A 12,435-nucleotide genomic window follows, 5' to 3' on the forward strand; every position below is an offset into this window, starting at 1 on the left:
TGGTGTTGACCGACTGCATGTGGACCAGATCAGCACAAAGGAAAATTCAAGCAACAGAACTCCAAGATGTTGATTGGGGGCTTTTATGTTTTCTTTAATCAACTACCCTGACCAGAAAGGAGGCCCAGAACTCCGCCCCATCCCTGAAGACTGTCATCCATCAAGACTCTTTCCACACAGGAGGAGGAAGAATCTGTCCATCAATGCCGGCGGGAGCAGCTACTAAGGTAACAATTTGGATCGTAAATGTAACTGAGTCAACCAGTAAGTGGAATTGAGCAACCAGGACCACTATGAAGTTAGATACCGTCAACCCCAGAACTAAGGGATGAACAAGGTTAGGAGCAAAATTGAAAAACTTGTGTCTTAAGTTTTGTAAACTTTTTTGGGGGCAGAAAGACCTTTGCCTGAAGAGCATCTAGGAAAAGGCCCAAGTACTTCAAGCGAAGTGAAAGAACTAGATGGCATGTAGCGTTTAAGAATACAGAATTCCTGCATGGTGTAAAATGCGTTTAGCGCATTGTTGTCCAAAGCCAGGGGCATCTGATCTTGCAGGAGGAGGTTGTCCAAGTATCCGATAATTGGAATGCGCGAGGCAGAGAAGCCACAGAAATCTAAAAAAACTCTTTAGAGCGGAGACCAAAGAGAAGGCCCACAAACTAAAAGTGGTTGTTGCCCAATGTGAAGAGAAGGTATCACTGATGACCTGAAAAGATAGGAAAGTGTAAATATGCATCTCTTATATTGATGGATGACAACAAGTCTCCGTGATGAAGAGAGGCAATAACTGACTGAATACATACAATTTGGAACTTTTGGTGGCAGAAGGTGATATCCAATATAGGTTGAATGTCTTTTTGGTTTTGGAAATGTAAACAGGTTTGAGTAAAAACCTTAAAAGGTTTCAGATGGAGGCCATGGAATAACTCCCTGAGTCAACAAAACGCATTGCAGAGCCACTGGAATGTATGAGGTGAAAAACAAAGAGTAAGAAGGGGACACAATTTTGTAGCCTCAGGACACAATCTCCAACACCAAAGCATCAACTATGTGAGCCAACAGATGTCCCCCAACTTGTAATAAAACATATTGGGGTGAACAATTTAGGCAGTAGTGAACCTGTCTGCAGGTTTTGAACCTTTAGTCTACCATGGTTGTTTAGATACGCTAGAAGCTGGATTCCAATTCGGACGAATGAAAGAAAAGACTAGAAGCAGAAAAAGGAGAGGTAGACCTACACTGATGCCCTTTATCTTTCTGCGCCTGTGTAAATGAGTACTCTTACCCCCTGTTGTGTTCTTAATGATACCATCCAGCAAAGAGACAAAAAAGAAAAATGGTCTCCCGCGAAGTATAGGCATAACCACCCTTGTTCCTCCAACTCATTGTAGCCAAATTAAAAATGCACAAACTGCCTCCTGGGTACTGCTCACAGCTTGCTACAGCTACTCACAGAGAGCGAGTCTTTAGACACTGGGACAGAGAGAAACACTGCAAACAGTTCTGGTCATGACAACTCAGGAAGGAACAAAACCGGCCTGACTTCAACCACAAAGTCCTGTGCAAGATAAACACACAGACGGGGCTGCTACTGCTCACAATGCAGAACTGTTGCAGAGAGAACACCAGTATACTTAGTAGACTGGAAAGTCTTTCTAGTTGGCCAACATATTTTACCAGAGTTCCAATATGCAACCTGACAAAAAAAAACAAAAAACAATCCAGCAAGGAAGGAAAAGGAAACACCCATTATTCTTGAGGAGACGACGACGCAAAAACTGAGCAGAATTCTGGGGTAGGGGTTATAGGTTCTATGCTGCAGTGCAACTACAAGTCCCATGAGACATTGCAGGACTGACAGCACACCATTTTACGGACTAGATCGGGTCCGGAAAATGGTGTGACCCTGCCCGCAGTTCCAGTGCATTCCAGACCAGACATGCAGTATTTTTCTGGTAGGGACTGCGCTGGTGTAAACAGAGGCCACAAATAGCATAGGGATCTGGTCTGGTGATGATCTGGATGTGAAAGGGTCCTTAAGAAAAAAAAACACCTATATTTCTTACCCACAATGCAATTTGCTATTCTTTTAATAAAGCACTGAGGTGGCTACATTGGACAGAGATAACTGAAATCTGAAATATCTGAATGTGTTAGACTAAAGCTCAATCCCCTGGAAGAACTGAAATAAAAATAAAATAAAGCTGAAATTATTTACCAAGAACATAAACACTTATTTTCTATCACAATTATTAAATAACCAAACACCCTTGTGTGTTAAATTCAAATATACGGACATTACCATTAATAGAAGACTGCATACGCGATGATACATCGCAACAACGGATTAGCTGTGACACTACAGTGTACAATTTGCCCAATTCAGCATACTGGTATTTGATTGGAGGACCAGGCCCTTCATCCATTGCTACTAGCATAAATGTTGCAGGCACATTGAGTTTCAGAAGCTGGGTCTTTTCTTGCATGCCTGAAAATGAAAGCACAAGATTTATATGAATTCACAACTTGCAGATCGCTAGTAATGTTATTTAAACATCTAGCCCTTATAATGGTTTTTAAGCTATTAAAATAGGTTAGTTTGTAAAAAGCATCCTAAAAACAATTCACCAATAAGTTCATCAGTCTGAAAAACACAAGCTGACCACAAGCGTCTGCACTTCAGGGCAGAGCACAATCCTCTTAAGAGGAAAGTTAAATATACGTTTTAATTTGTTTGCAGCACCATAGGTTTCATGGTTGATGAAGTGAACATTTTTGTGTGAGCCAATGCAATCAGCATCCTGGCAAAATGACTAGCCAGGGTGCTGTAATCACCTGCACATTAGCATTCAGACAGGAAGATGCACCACTCTAAGATGGACAGGTTTTATTGTATTAGACACAGCTGTGAATCGAACAAATGGAGCTTGCCGATTGGAGGAAAAAAAGAACTGAGATGACCTCATCAATGAGCAATTGCTCTTTTACTACGCAAGTCACAGTCCTGTCCAAGATGTATTATTTGGGCAGCAGTGGTGAAGAGTCAGGATTTTGTATAGTGTCTGTAAAAGATGTTTGGGTTAGAAAAAACAGATTGACTTACCTATAACTACTTTTCTTGGAGTACAGTACAGGACACAGGCGTCAGTAATCATAGATCCTGTGCTATATGCAGTCACATTCAGGTGATTGGACACTGGCAAACGGTAAGCGATGAAAGGAAAAAGCATAGAGGGGAGACTGACCTGCGTCTATTACTGTAGTCCAAGAAAAGGATTTACAGGCGAGGCAAAAGTCCAATTCACCTTATCATACAATACAAGACACAAGTTCCTTTAACCCTTTCGCTGCCAAGCCCTCCGGAACATTTTTCAAATCAGCTGGCCAAGCCATTTTTGAATTTTCTGCAATTTTTTCCTATTGGTTTGATTTTCAACTGCTGCGTTGCTAGCGTTTGTAAAAGACCCCCCAAACCATATATTTTCTGAAAGCGCAGGCCCGGTAGAATAAAAAGATGGTGATACTAAATTTGTAGGCCCTGCGATAATTGCGCAAATGTTTCTCAAATTAATATTAAACCGATAAAAATACACAATTCAATTGTTAAAACACACCAAAATCAGTATCCGTGCACAAAAAAAATAATTTTTTGACAGCAGACCCTGGGATGTCCCCAAGCAATACAACTGGGGTGTGGGCAACACGGCAAACAAGCCCACAAGAACTAAGGGAACTAATTCCAAACTCAAAGAGCTGCCTGAAGCACCTTACAGCCAAAGCTGGTGTCAGAAGAAACCTGAACATTTACCTGGTAAAACTTCACAAACATGAACTAAAACCAGGTGGCGGGCTTGTATCGGTGCATCCCATATATACGTTCCGTATATATATTAATTCAGAGCACCTATACTGGTCCCTTTATGGCCAGTAGGTGGAGGCATTTCTAGATTAAACAAAGTGTCCACCAAAGCTGTAATGATCTCATTAGGCCTGGGAGAAATAATTGGCGACTGGCCTTTCTCCCGTAAGAAGTCCACTGAATCAAACTCACTCTTTCCATGCTAACCACGCCCCCAAGGAAAATAAATAAATAGTTCAGTGACGGGAAAGCAACTCTGTGGATAATGCCAAATAAAGACGCTTTCGCCCTTTGCTTACAGCATTTTCCAACAGTGTAGAGACTTTGCCCATAAGTGCTGCCATGGAAGAAGAATATTAATCTCTAATTAAAAAGGAGGAATGGGAAAAACACAAGGGTAGAAGTAGAAGGGAGGACCCTGAGGAGCATGGACTGAAGTCTCAAGTGTCGGAAACTGAGCTACCAGGGGAACCCTGGTTAGTTTCATCATAGCCCTCTGCACCTTGTGTGCTGGCCTGTCGCCTAGTCCCATTTCCCTTGTACCCGACATCCCCCTTTGTGGTCAGAAGCACCCCTAAGGGTACCTATGACCTTTGCTGTGAAGCAGAAGGGGTGCAGCCGACTATTGTCTCATGACTGAGGGCTGCTGGATAACCCAGTCTCACTTCTCCCAAGGAAAAAAAAAATAAAAAATCTGAGGTTTGCTAGGAGTTGAATGGGTTTTATGGGCTTTCCCACAAATCTATTTGCCAGTGTCCAATCACTTGAAGACGAATGCATATAACCCAGGGTTTATGATTAAAGGAGCTTGTGTGCTGTACTGTACAATTAAGAAACACTATTTAAAGTAGGTGATTACCTCATTCGTACACTTTAGAGGAGATAGTCCACATTCTTGTAAATCCACCACACCCAGCTAGAAAATCACCTAAAGGTGGCCATACACTCTACAACCATCGCAAGACTTTAGTCTTGCGATGGTTGTAAAGGGATTAAAAAAAAGTACGATCTGCCTATCTTGGACAGGCAGATCGCACTCTCGATCATCGCAAGCCCACCCCCCTGAGGGGCGGGCTTCCGATGACCGCAATGCTGAACGGGCAGTGTGCGCGTGCGCACACCGGCCCGTTCAGCATTTATCTTCCGAGCACCGTTCTAACCAGCCGAGAATCGTACGATTCCCGGCTGGTTTTCGAACATGCTGGTTCGACAGAAGACGTGCGACCGTACAGTAGAAATGGTCGCACGTCTCCGTTCACACTGTTCGGTTATCGTACGAAAAACCGATCGCATACGATTATCGTACGATAATCGTGCAGTGTATGGGCACCTTAAGAGTAATACAGAAACATACCTACTACTGAAATACCTTCATGTTTTTGAGACCAGAACCCACAATTCCTAAAAAAATTACTGGTACTGTGACTTGCGTATTGCTATATATTTATGCCATTTACTTTTAAAGTGAACCTTTGGTTTACTTTAAAAAGAAAAATAGTTTGTTAGTATTGCAGGCCATGTTGTAAGAGGGATATAAGCATTGTTTCTCACCAAGGTTGGCATACATGACGAAAAGGTTGAAGTACTGTTGTAGATGACGACCATGCTCAGACACTTCTCTTCTGAGAAGGTTAAGTACAGCTCTCAGTAATTGGTCACTCAGACTCAAATTATCATAAGCCTAGAACAGAAAGCATCATAGCATTTTTGGGGATACAATAAATTTAATATATATAGCATATTACAAAAGGCAAATGGATAACTATAAACATAAAAAGCAATAAAGTACCTGGCTTGATGGTCCAGGAGAAACAAAGGGTAAGGTGCAAGGGCCATCTTGTAAAGAAAAGTGTGCAATAAATACTACAAGTTTTGCAAAAGCTCCTCTGACTTCAGCACTAGGACACTCCAAAAGATACTCAGAGAAACGATTTGGGTAAGCAAAAAGGACGCCATGTGCAAACCAGTAGCGGACATTCTTGCTATGGCGGAGTAGGATACACAATGCATCATACCTATGATAAATTTTAAAAATTGTTCAGGTCATATAAATATCAGCATTATATATGTTGAAAAAACATGTTAGACTTGCAATCTCACAATCAATGCAACTTAATTGCTACTTTTGCAAAGGCCTAATCGGCAAGCTGTATTTAAATATAAAAACGTTTAACATGAACCAACATATTGGAATTTTTTGCCAATTTCTCATTTCATCTTTTGCTAATCTCTGGAGCATATTTTTGCTCTTTGAAAACCAAGAAGCATAACACTAGAAACTTAGAGCAAAAACCCTACATATGCCAACCTGTATTATGTTTAACAGGCATTTCACCCTTTCCCCAGATGCACTCCATTCACTTGTGGTGAGCAAAGGGAGGAGGTTCTCTCCATACAGCCAAGTACTCTCTCTGCACTCCCATGAGACAATAGGCAGAAGTAGCCAATGACCATGCATTGGAGGTCATGTGGGAGTTAGCGTATCATAGTCTCCTCCATACCCAAACTTACCAAGTACCGTATTTTTCGCTCCATAAGACGCACTTTTTCCCCCAAAAAAGGAGGGGGAAAATGTGCCTACGTCTTATGGAGCGAATCCTGACGCCCGAGACATGCAGTTTCGGGCGCCGGGCGAGTAGTAGGAGCCACTGTTTGTTTAATACGAGTGATCTACTGAGATCACTCGTATTAAAACCGAGCAGCGGCGATCGATATCAGTAGTAGGAGCCACTGCTCGTTTAATACCAGTGATCTAATGAGATCACTGGTATTAAAACCGAGCAGCGGCGATCGATATGAGTAGTAGGAGCCACTGCTCGTTTAATACCAGTGATCTAATGAGATCACTGGTATTAAAACCGAGCAGCGGCGATCGATATCAGTAGTAGGAGCCACTGCTCGTTTAATACCAGTGATCTAATGAGATCACTGGTATTAAAACCGAGCAGCGGCGGCGATCGTGATCGCCATAGAGCAGACGAAGAACGGACGTTCTTCGTCTGCTCTGTGTGATCACTGAGACCGTGGCGCTGTAATCACAGCGCCACCTGTCTCAGCGGTCACTAACTGCAGCTTCTGTCACAGAAGCTACGGTCTGTCGAGTGCTCCATAAGGCGCACCGTACCTCCCTGCGTCCTATGGTCCGGTGCGTCTTATGGACCGCAAAATACGGTACTTGATAGTGGTTGAACAGAGCAGCATGAAAGCAAAGGGAAAGGGTGTATCTGCAGCTGGTGATGGTGGCAAAAAATATCAGTCTTTTAGCACTTTTTTGTTCCTCAGCCAATGCAATCTGGCTTGCAAGTTTATAAAAAGCTTATACAGAATGTTAATTTTGACAAGTGTACCCCGGTGTGGATGTTGTTCCTGCATTACAATATAAGCACAGTTCATGTTTAATACACATTACATGACCAATTAACCCCTATGGGTAAATCTTACAAAAAAGATACATGCACTGCACTTGGATAGCCTTTATTCAATTGTTTATTTCAAAGAAGTCACATCATCCACCTGAGCTCATCCCCTTGAAGCATTTCATCCTCCATTAGGATTAGCCTGCTTGACTCTATGACTAAGCGCCATGGAAGGTAAAAGGTGTCAGGGGGAGGAGCGCAGTTGGGTGATGTAACATATTTGAAATAAATAATTAAATGGAGTATAGCAGAGTGTTGTCCATGGATCTTTTTAGAGTATATTGACCGGTGAGGATGGATCTCTACAGAGCTTGCAGCTGGAGCTATGTATTATGGAATTATGTGTTTTGCTATGGTAGATATGTTGCAGTAGACATGCTACTTGAATGACTTGTACAAAATATACTGTGTGAAAATGCAAAGTTGAAAGCTATAATTGCACATAGCTAAACAGGAACTTATGAGCGCAATCCATGCATTTAAATGTACCAAAACTTAAAACATGTAAACCAGTCCTTGCTTCATATATGTTACAGCAAAAAACAGTTAAAGATAAGCTCACTATAAAGCAATAGTTTACCAGTCACTAGCAGGACCACGGACAACTTTCTTTGTATGAAATCCTGTGGTAAACAAGAATTTAGCAGCAAGCTGTATACTAATCATGGTTATTTCTTCTGGCTCGGGCATCAACTGTTCTTGTCCTGCACAAACAGAGAAAAGGTATTTTCTGAGTACAAGTTTCCCCAGATAAAGAGACAAGGTTAACCGAAAAAGAAAAAAAAAAAAAAAAGAAGAAGGGAGGCAGAGAACAGTCATTCCCTCCACTTCAAAAAATGGATACTCAAGTTTTGCAATACAAAAACAGGGCATGGGGGAGTGACAAGGTGGCGGCAAGATTCAATCAAGGGTTTTTTGTTTGGGTAAAAACAACCTTTATTACTTTAGTTTGGGAATTAACAAAAGCAAAGACATATGATTTGCTTACTGTATGTCCAGCCAAATTCTTTAGTGAGCATAGCGTGAGGTAAGAGCTAGAGCTATTTTATTTAGAGCTCCATTAAAGAGCTTTCTGTCCCAGTGGCAATTGTTTCACTAGCAGCTACCTAACTAGATTTCTTTGCTCATTTTTGTATAGCTGTCACAAATGGACTCCTTCATAAGTTTCATTTATACCGTACATCTTTATTCCTTACTGTGCCTGCTTTATAGCAGGTATGTACGACTGTTTAGTTGGCCTAATTATAGAGTCACTAAAGAATGTGTGTGCGTTCCTATTATAGTTCCCAAAGCACAGGCCCAATATAGGTCCCAATATAGGAACAGCTATAAAGTGCCTAAAACTACAATTCTTTATGGTCATGACTTATTTGGAATGATGATTTTCCAATGCTGGGTTGGAGATCCGCCAAGAAAAGGCAAACTTTGTCTCACTGGTCATATGTTTATCCCACACACCTAGGATGCAGAGCTGCAATTTGGATTTGGTTTGGAATGGAAGCATGGGTCACTGCGTCTATCATCAAGTCTCTCATGCAGCAGCAGTCCTTGACTAAGGTCCAAACATGAGAGCAGGGAGATTGGATCTTTCCTGGGGAAAAAGTCCCCGAACATGGCCATGTCCAAGACCAGGCAGACCGTCCAAGCAATGGGGATGGTTCCTGTGTGGACTTCTAGAGACTCCGGACCGAATCTCCGGACAGAATCTCTGCAGGGTTTTCATTGCCTTCTGAATGTTAGAAAGCAAGGCTTCTGTCGACTGTTCTCAGAGTAGATCATCCAGGTACCCAACTATAAGGATCCAGAAAACGAAGCAAGGGCCAGCAACTTGGTAGAGTACTGACTCTTCAAATGGGTATTACTGTGCTTACCCATTTAGGAGCAGTTAACAGTGTTCAGGGTGATCACCCCCATCATACAACACCGGTTGTGAAAGTGCATGCACAAGGAAGGTTTTGACAGGTTTGGGCATCCCAGACTAGTTAACTGTGGCAGGTGGATAACTGTAAACTATTACCCACCACATCCACAAAGATTCAGATGTGTCGGAGTTTTGAAGAGATGTCCAGAGGCCAGTCCTTTTCCTCTGCTAAATCCGCAGACAGGAGCCCATCACCTAAAGACACTAGCAAAAAACTGCAGCAGGCTGGGAGTGGGAGGGGTTATACAGGGCTGTCTTACAGAGCTGACTGATTTGCCAGTGTCCAATCATCTGACAGTAGTTGCATAACGCAGTGGTTAACCAAATTAACTCCCTGTATCTTGTTCTGTACAATCAAGAAAAGTTTTTTTTGCTTGCACTGAGATGAATAGGAAATTATTTTCAATGTTAAAGGGCATACCAGTTCGTACTAATAGGGCAGGTCTGTAGGGCATCTGCATACCATTAGTTTCAGTGCACACTTTCAGTCCTGGGAGTCAGAGAATGTTTAGCAGGCATTAGCACATATTTTTATTGTGTTCCCAAGCTTTTACCTACAAGTAATGATTGCACTAAGAAGGTTATAATGCAACCAAATTCTACCCTGGAGTCCTCACATACTGAAAAAAAAGTAGGTATTTAAAATTCTATTATGCGTTTTACATAAACACAATAAAAATAAATAAAATCATGTTCAAAACAAACCATTCAATCTGACGTACTTTATCAGCATGGCCAAAACTTGACTAATGAAAAAAAATAAAAAACCTACAACTGCAGAAATATAAATACAAACCTGGGGGAGGATTCAGGTAGACACTGTTACATGTTAGTAACTTCTTTATGAACTGAAAATATTCTAAGCTGAACTGCATTCGATTGTGCATGAATTGCACATTTTGCTTGCGTACACTTCGCTCAATGGCTGAGGGCATCTTGATCTGGTGGGGTTTTGAGGTGATTGTAAGCTCATTTATATATTTGATCAGCTCATTGTCTTTATCTAGAGTGTCCATGCGTTCATAAAAAAGAATGTAGGCATTCCACCACCTCTTCTGACGCCGGTATGACATTCTTTTCATCATGTGGTCAAACACTTCCCCCATGTACTCTCCGCCAAAGCACTGGTTCTTCATTTCCTCATCATCATCCATTTTGCATTCCGTGACATCTCCATCATCAAACTTATACCAGCGATTCTTTTCCCCATCGCCTCCATTTCTTTGGATGATGTAAGAATAGTAATGGCCTCCACTGGCCTGCCCACTGTGCACCAACACCCCAACTAGTCTGTATTTAGTGCTTCCAGAAGGTTCATTTTCAGTCTGTTCATTGGGGATGACCTGATTTTCAGGGTTAACCTCATCTCCTTCCAATTTTGCTACACCAGCAACTGTATATGGCTCCATGTCTAGCTCTCGCGGAAACTCAAAATAGTCATTGAATTTAATTGCACATTCCCTTTCCCAGTCATAGTCAAAGCGTTTCAGCTGGATGGCTAGAACAGGAGGCAGCTTCTTGATTAGCAAACGCTTCACTGTATCAACCTGGTACGACACATTCCAAGAATTAGTATTGTTATCGTGCTAAATACATTTCTTATTTTAGGACTATAAAGCAGTATTACACAGACCCTAAAATACAGCACAGTAATAAAATAATCTGAGACACACCTAAACAGTCATTGAAAAAAATGCCAAATAAACTGCATACATCACAATAAAGCACATAGTTGCACATAATTGCATTGGTTTCTAAAATAAGAAAAACCTCTGACCTTTTTGTTGCATTTTTCACAGTGATATGCATTTGCACCTTCCAGTAAGTCTCCTTTAACGTACTGTTCCATTGAGTCAAGCAGGTTTTGGTGGTTCCTAATATCTACATTCAGGGTTGTAAAGGATTCTTCACATTCGTACCTTAAAAATAGCACAGAATTTGTAGAAATGTGTACAAACATTTTTTATTTTTTTTTAGAGGGGGGGAAAAAAGAAAAAAAAGAAAAAAAAGAAAAGAAAAAAAAGCAGTGAAACATTTGAAACACTGTACAACACAAAGAAATAATCACGTTGCCATTGTGGCAACTTCACCATCCATGGGCAGAATATACAAAAGCAGACATTTGTGCACATTCCAGCCTAGGTAAAGTCACTTACCTATGGGGGCACCCTTGGCAAATTTTTTGATCAGCAAAAGATCCTCCTAAAACTTTGCTTAACATTGTTGGATGACCTAAAGCTTTTAATGCTTCATCTAAACTATCAACAAGGGAATTGAAAAATTCTAATGCATCATGTTGCTCCCTCAGGTTAACAGGTTCTCCCCAAAGCCTAAGAAAAGAAGAAAAAAAAACACATCTAAATAAATGTTTTACATAAAACACCTTTCAAGACATGAACATACATACTTCATACACTGTATAATCATCAAATGTGTAATATATATATATATAAAAAAAATATAAATATTAAATAGGTTCCCCTTTTGGCACCAACAGCTCCACTCCACCAGACCTCTCAAGGTATGCAGTGGTATCTGGGACCAAGCTGTCAGTAACAGATCCTTTAAGTCCTGTAAGTTGTGAGCTTGGGCCTCTATAGATTGAACTTTTTCTCCAGCACATCCCACAGATGTTCAATTGGATTGAGATCTGGAGAATTTATCTCTGTCAACACCTCGAACTTGGTGTGTTCTTCAAGCCATTCTTGAACCATTTTTGAAGTGTGGCAGGGCGCATTATCCTGCTGAAAGAGGCCACTGCCATCAATACTGTTTCCATGAATGGGTGTACTTGGTCAGCAACAATGTTTAGGTAGGTGCCACGTTTCAAAGTAGCATCCACATGAATGGCAGCACCCAAGGTTTCCCAGCAGAACATTGCTCAAAGTATCACACTGTCTCTGCCTGCTTGTCTTCTTCCCATAGTACATGCTGGTGCCATCACTTCCCTAGGTAAGCCACACACACCCCCGGGCTATCCACATGATGTAAAAGAACACGGGATTCATCCGACAAGGCCACCTTCTGTCATTGATACGTGGCCCAGTTCTGCTGCTCATGTGCCCATTATAGGTGCTTTTGGCAGTGGACACAGGCCAGCTGAGGCACCATAACCGGTCTGTGGCTAAGCAGCCCTATACGCAACAAACTGCAAAGCACTGAGTGTTAAGACACCTTCCTATTGGAATTATCATTAACTTTCTCAGCATTTTAAGCAACGGTAGCTCTTCTATTGGATT

The 12,435-nt window shown here is 41.5% G+C and overlaps 1 protein-coding gene across 2 annotated transcripts in view; it reads right to left on the bottom strand.

The window, feature by feature from the left end:
• The window catches only part of USP9X (ubiquitin specific peptidase 9, X-linked), a 143,325-nt gene that overhangs the window by 22,532 nt on the left and 108,358 nt on the right, over positions 1-12,435 (bottom strand). For both annotated transcript variants that reach the window (XM_018556326.1, XM_018556327.1), the window contains 7 exons: positions 11,353-11,526; positions 10,974-11,115; positions 9,993-10,743; positions 7,856-7,979; positions 5,649-5,874; positions 5,411-5,540; positions 2,303-2,488 (listed from right to left, as the gene is read on the bottom strand). In XM_018556326.1, coding sequence (XP_018411828.1) covers positions 2,303-2,488; positions 5,411-5,540; positions 5,649-5,874; positions 7,856-7,979; positions 9,993-10,743; positions 10,974-11,115; positions 11,353-11,526 — 1,733 coding nt within the window. The remainder of the gene's footprint in view (positions 1-2,302; positions 2,489-5,410; positions 5,541-5,648; positions 5,875-7,855; positions 7,980-9,992; positions 10,744-10,973; positions 11,116-11,352; positions 11,527-12,435) is intronic.

This window comes from Nanorana parkeri, unplaced genomic scaffold (genome assembly GCF_000935625.1).
Source record: "Nanorana parkeri isolate BGI_ZX_2015 unplaced genomic scaffold, ASM93562v1 scaffold234, whole genome shotgun sequence".
In the NCBI taxonomy this organism is placed as follows: Eukaryota; Metazoa; Chordata; class Amphibia; order Anura; family Dicroglossidae; genus Nanorana; species Nanorana parkeri.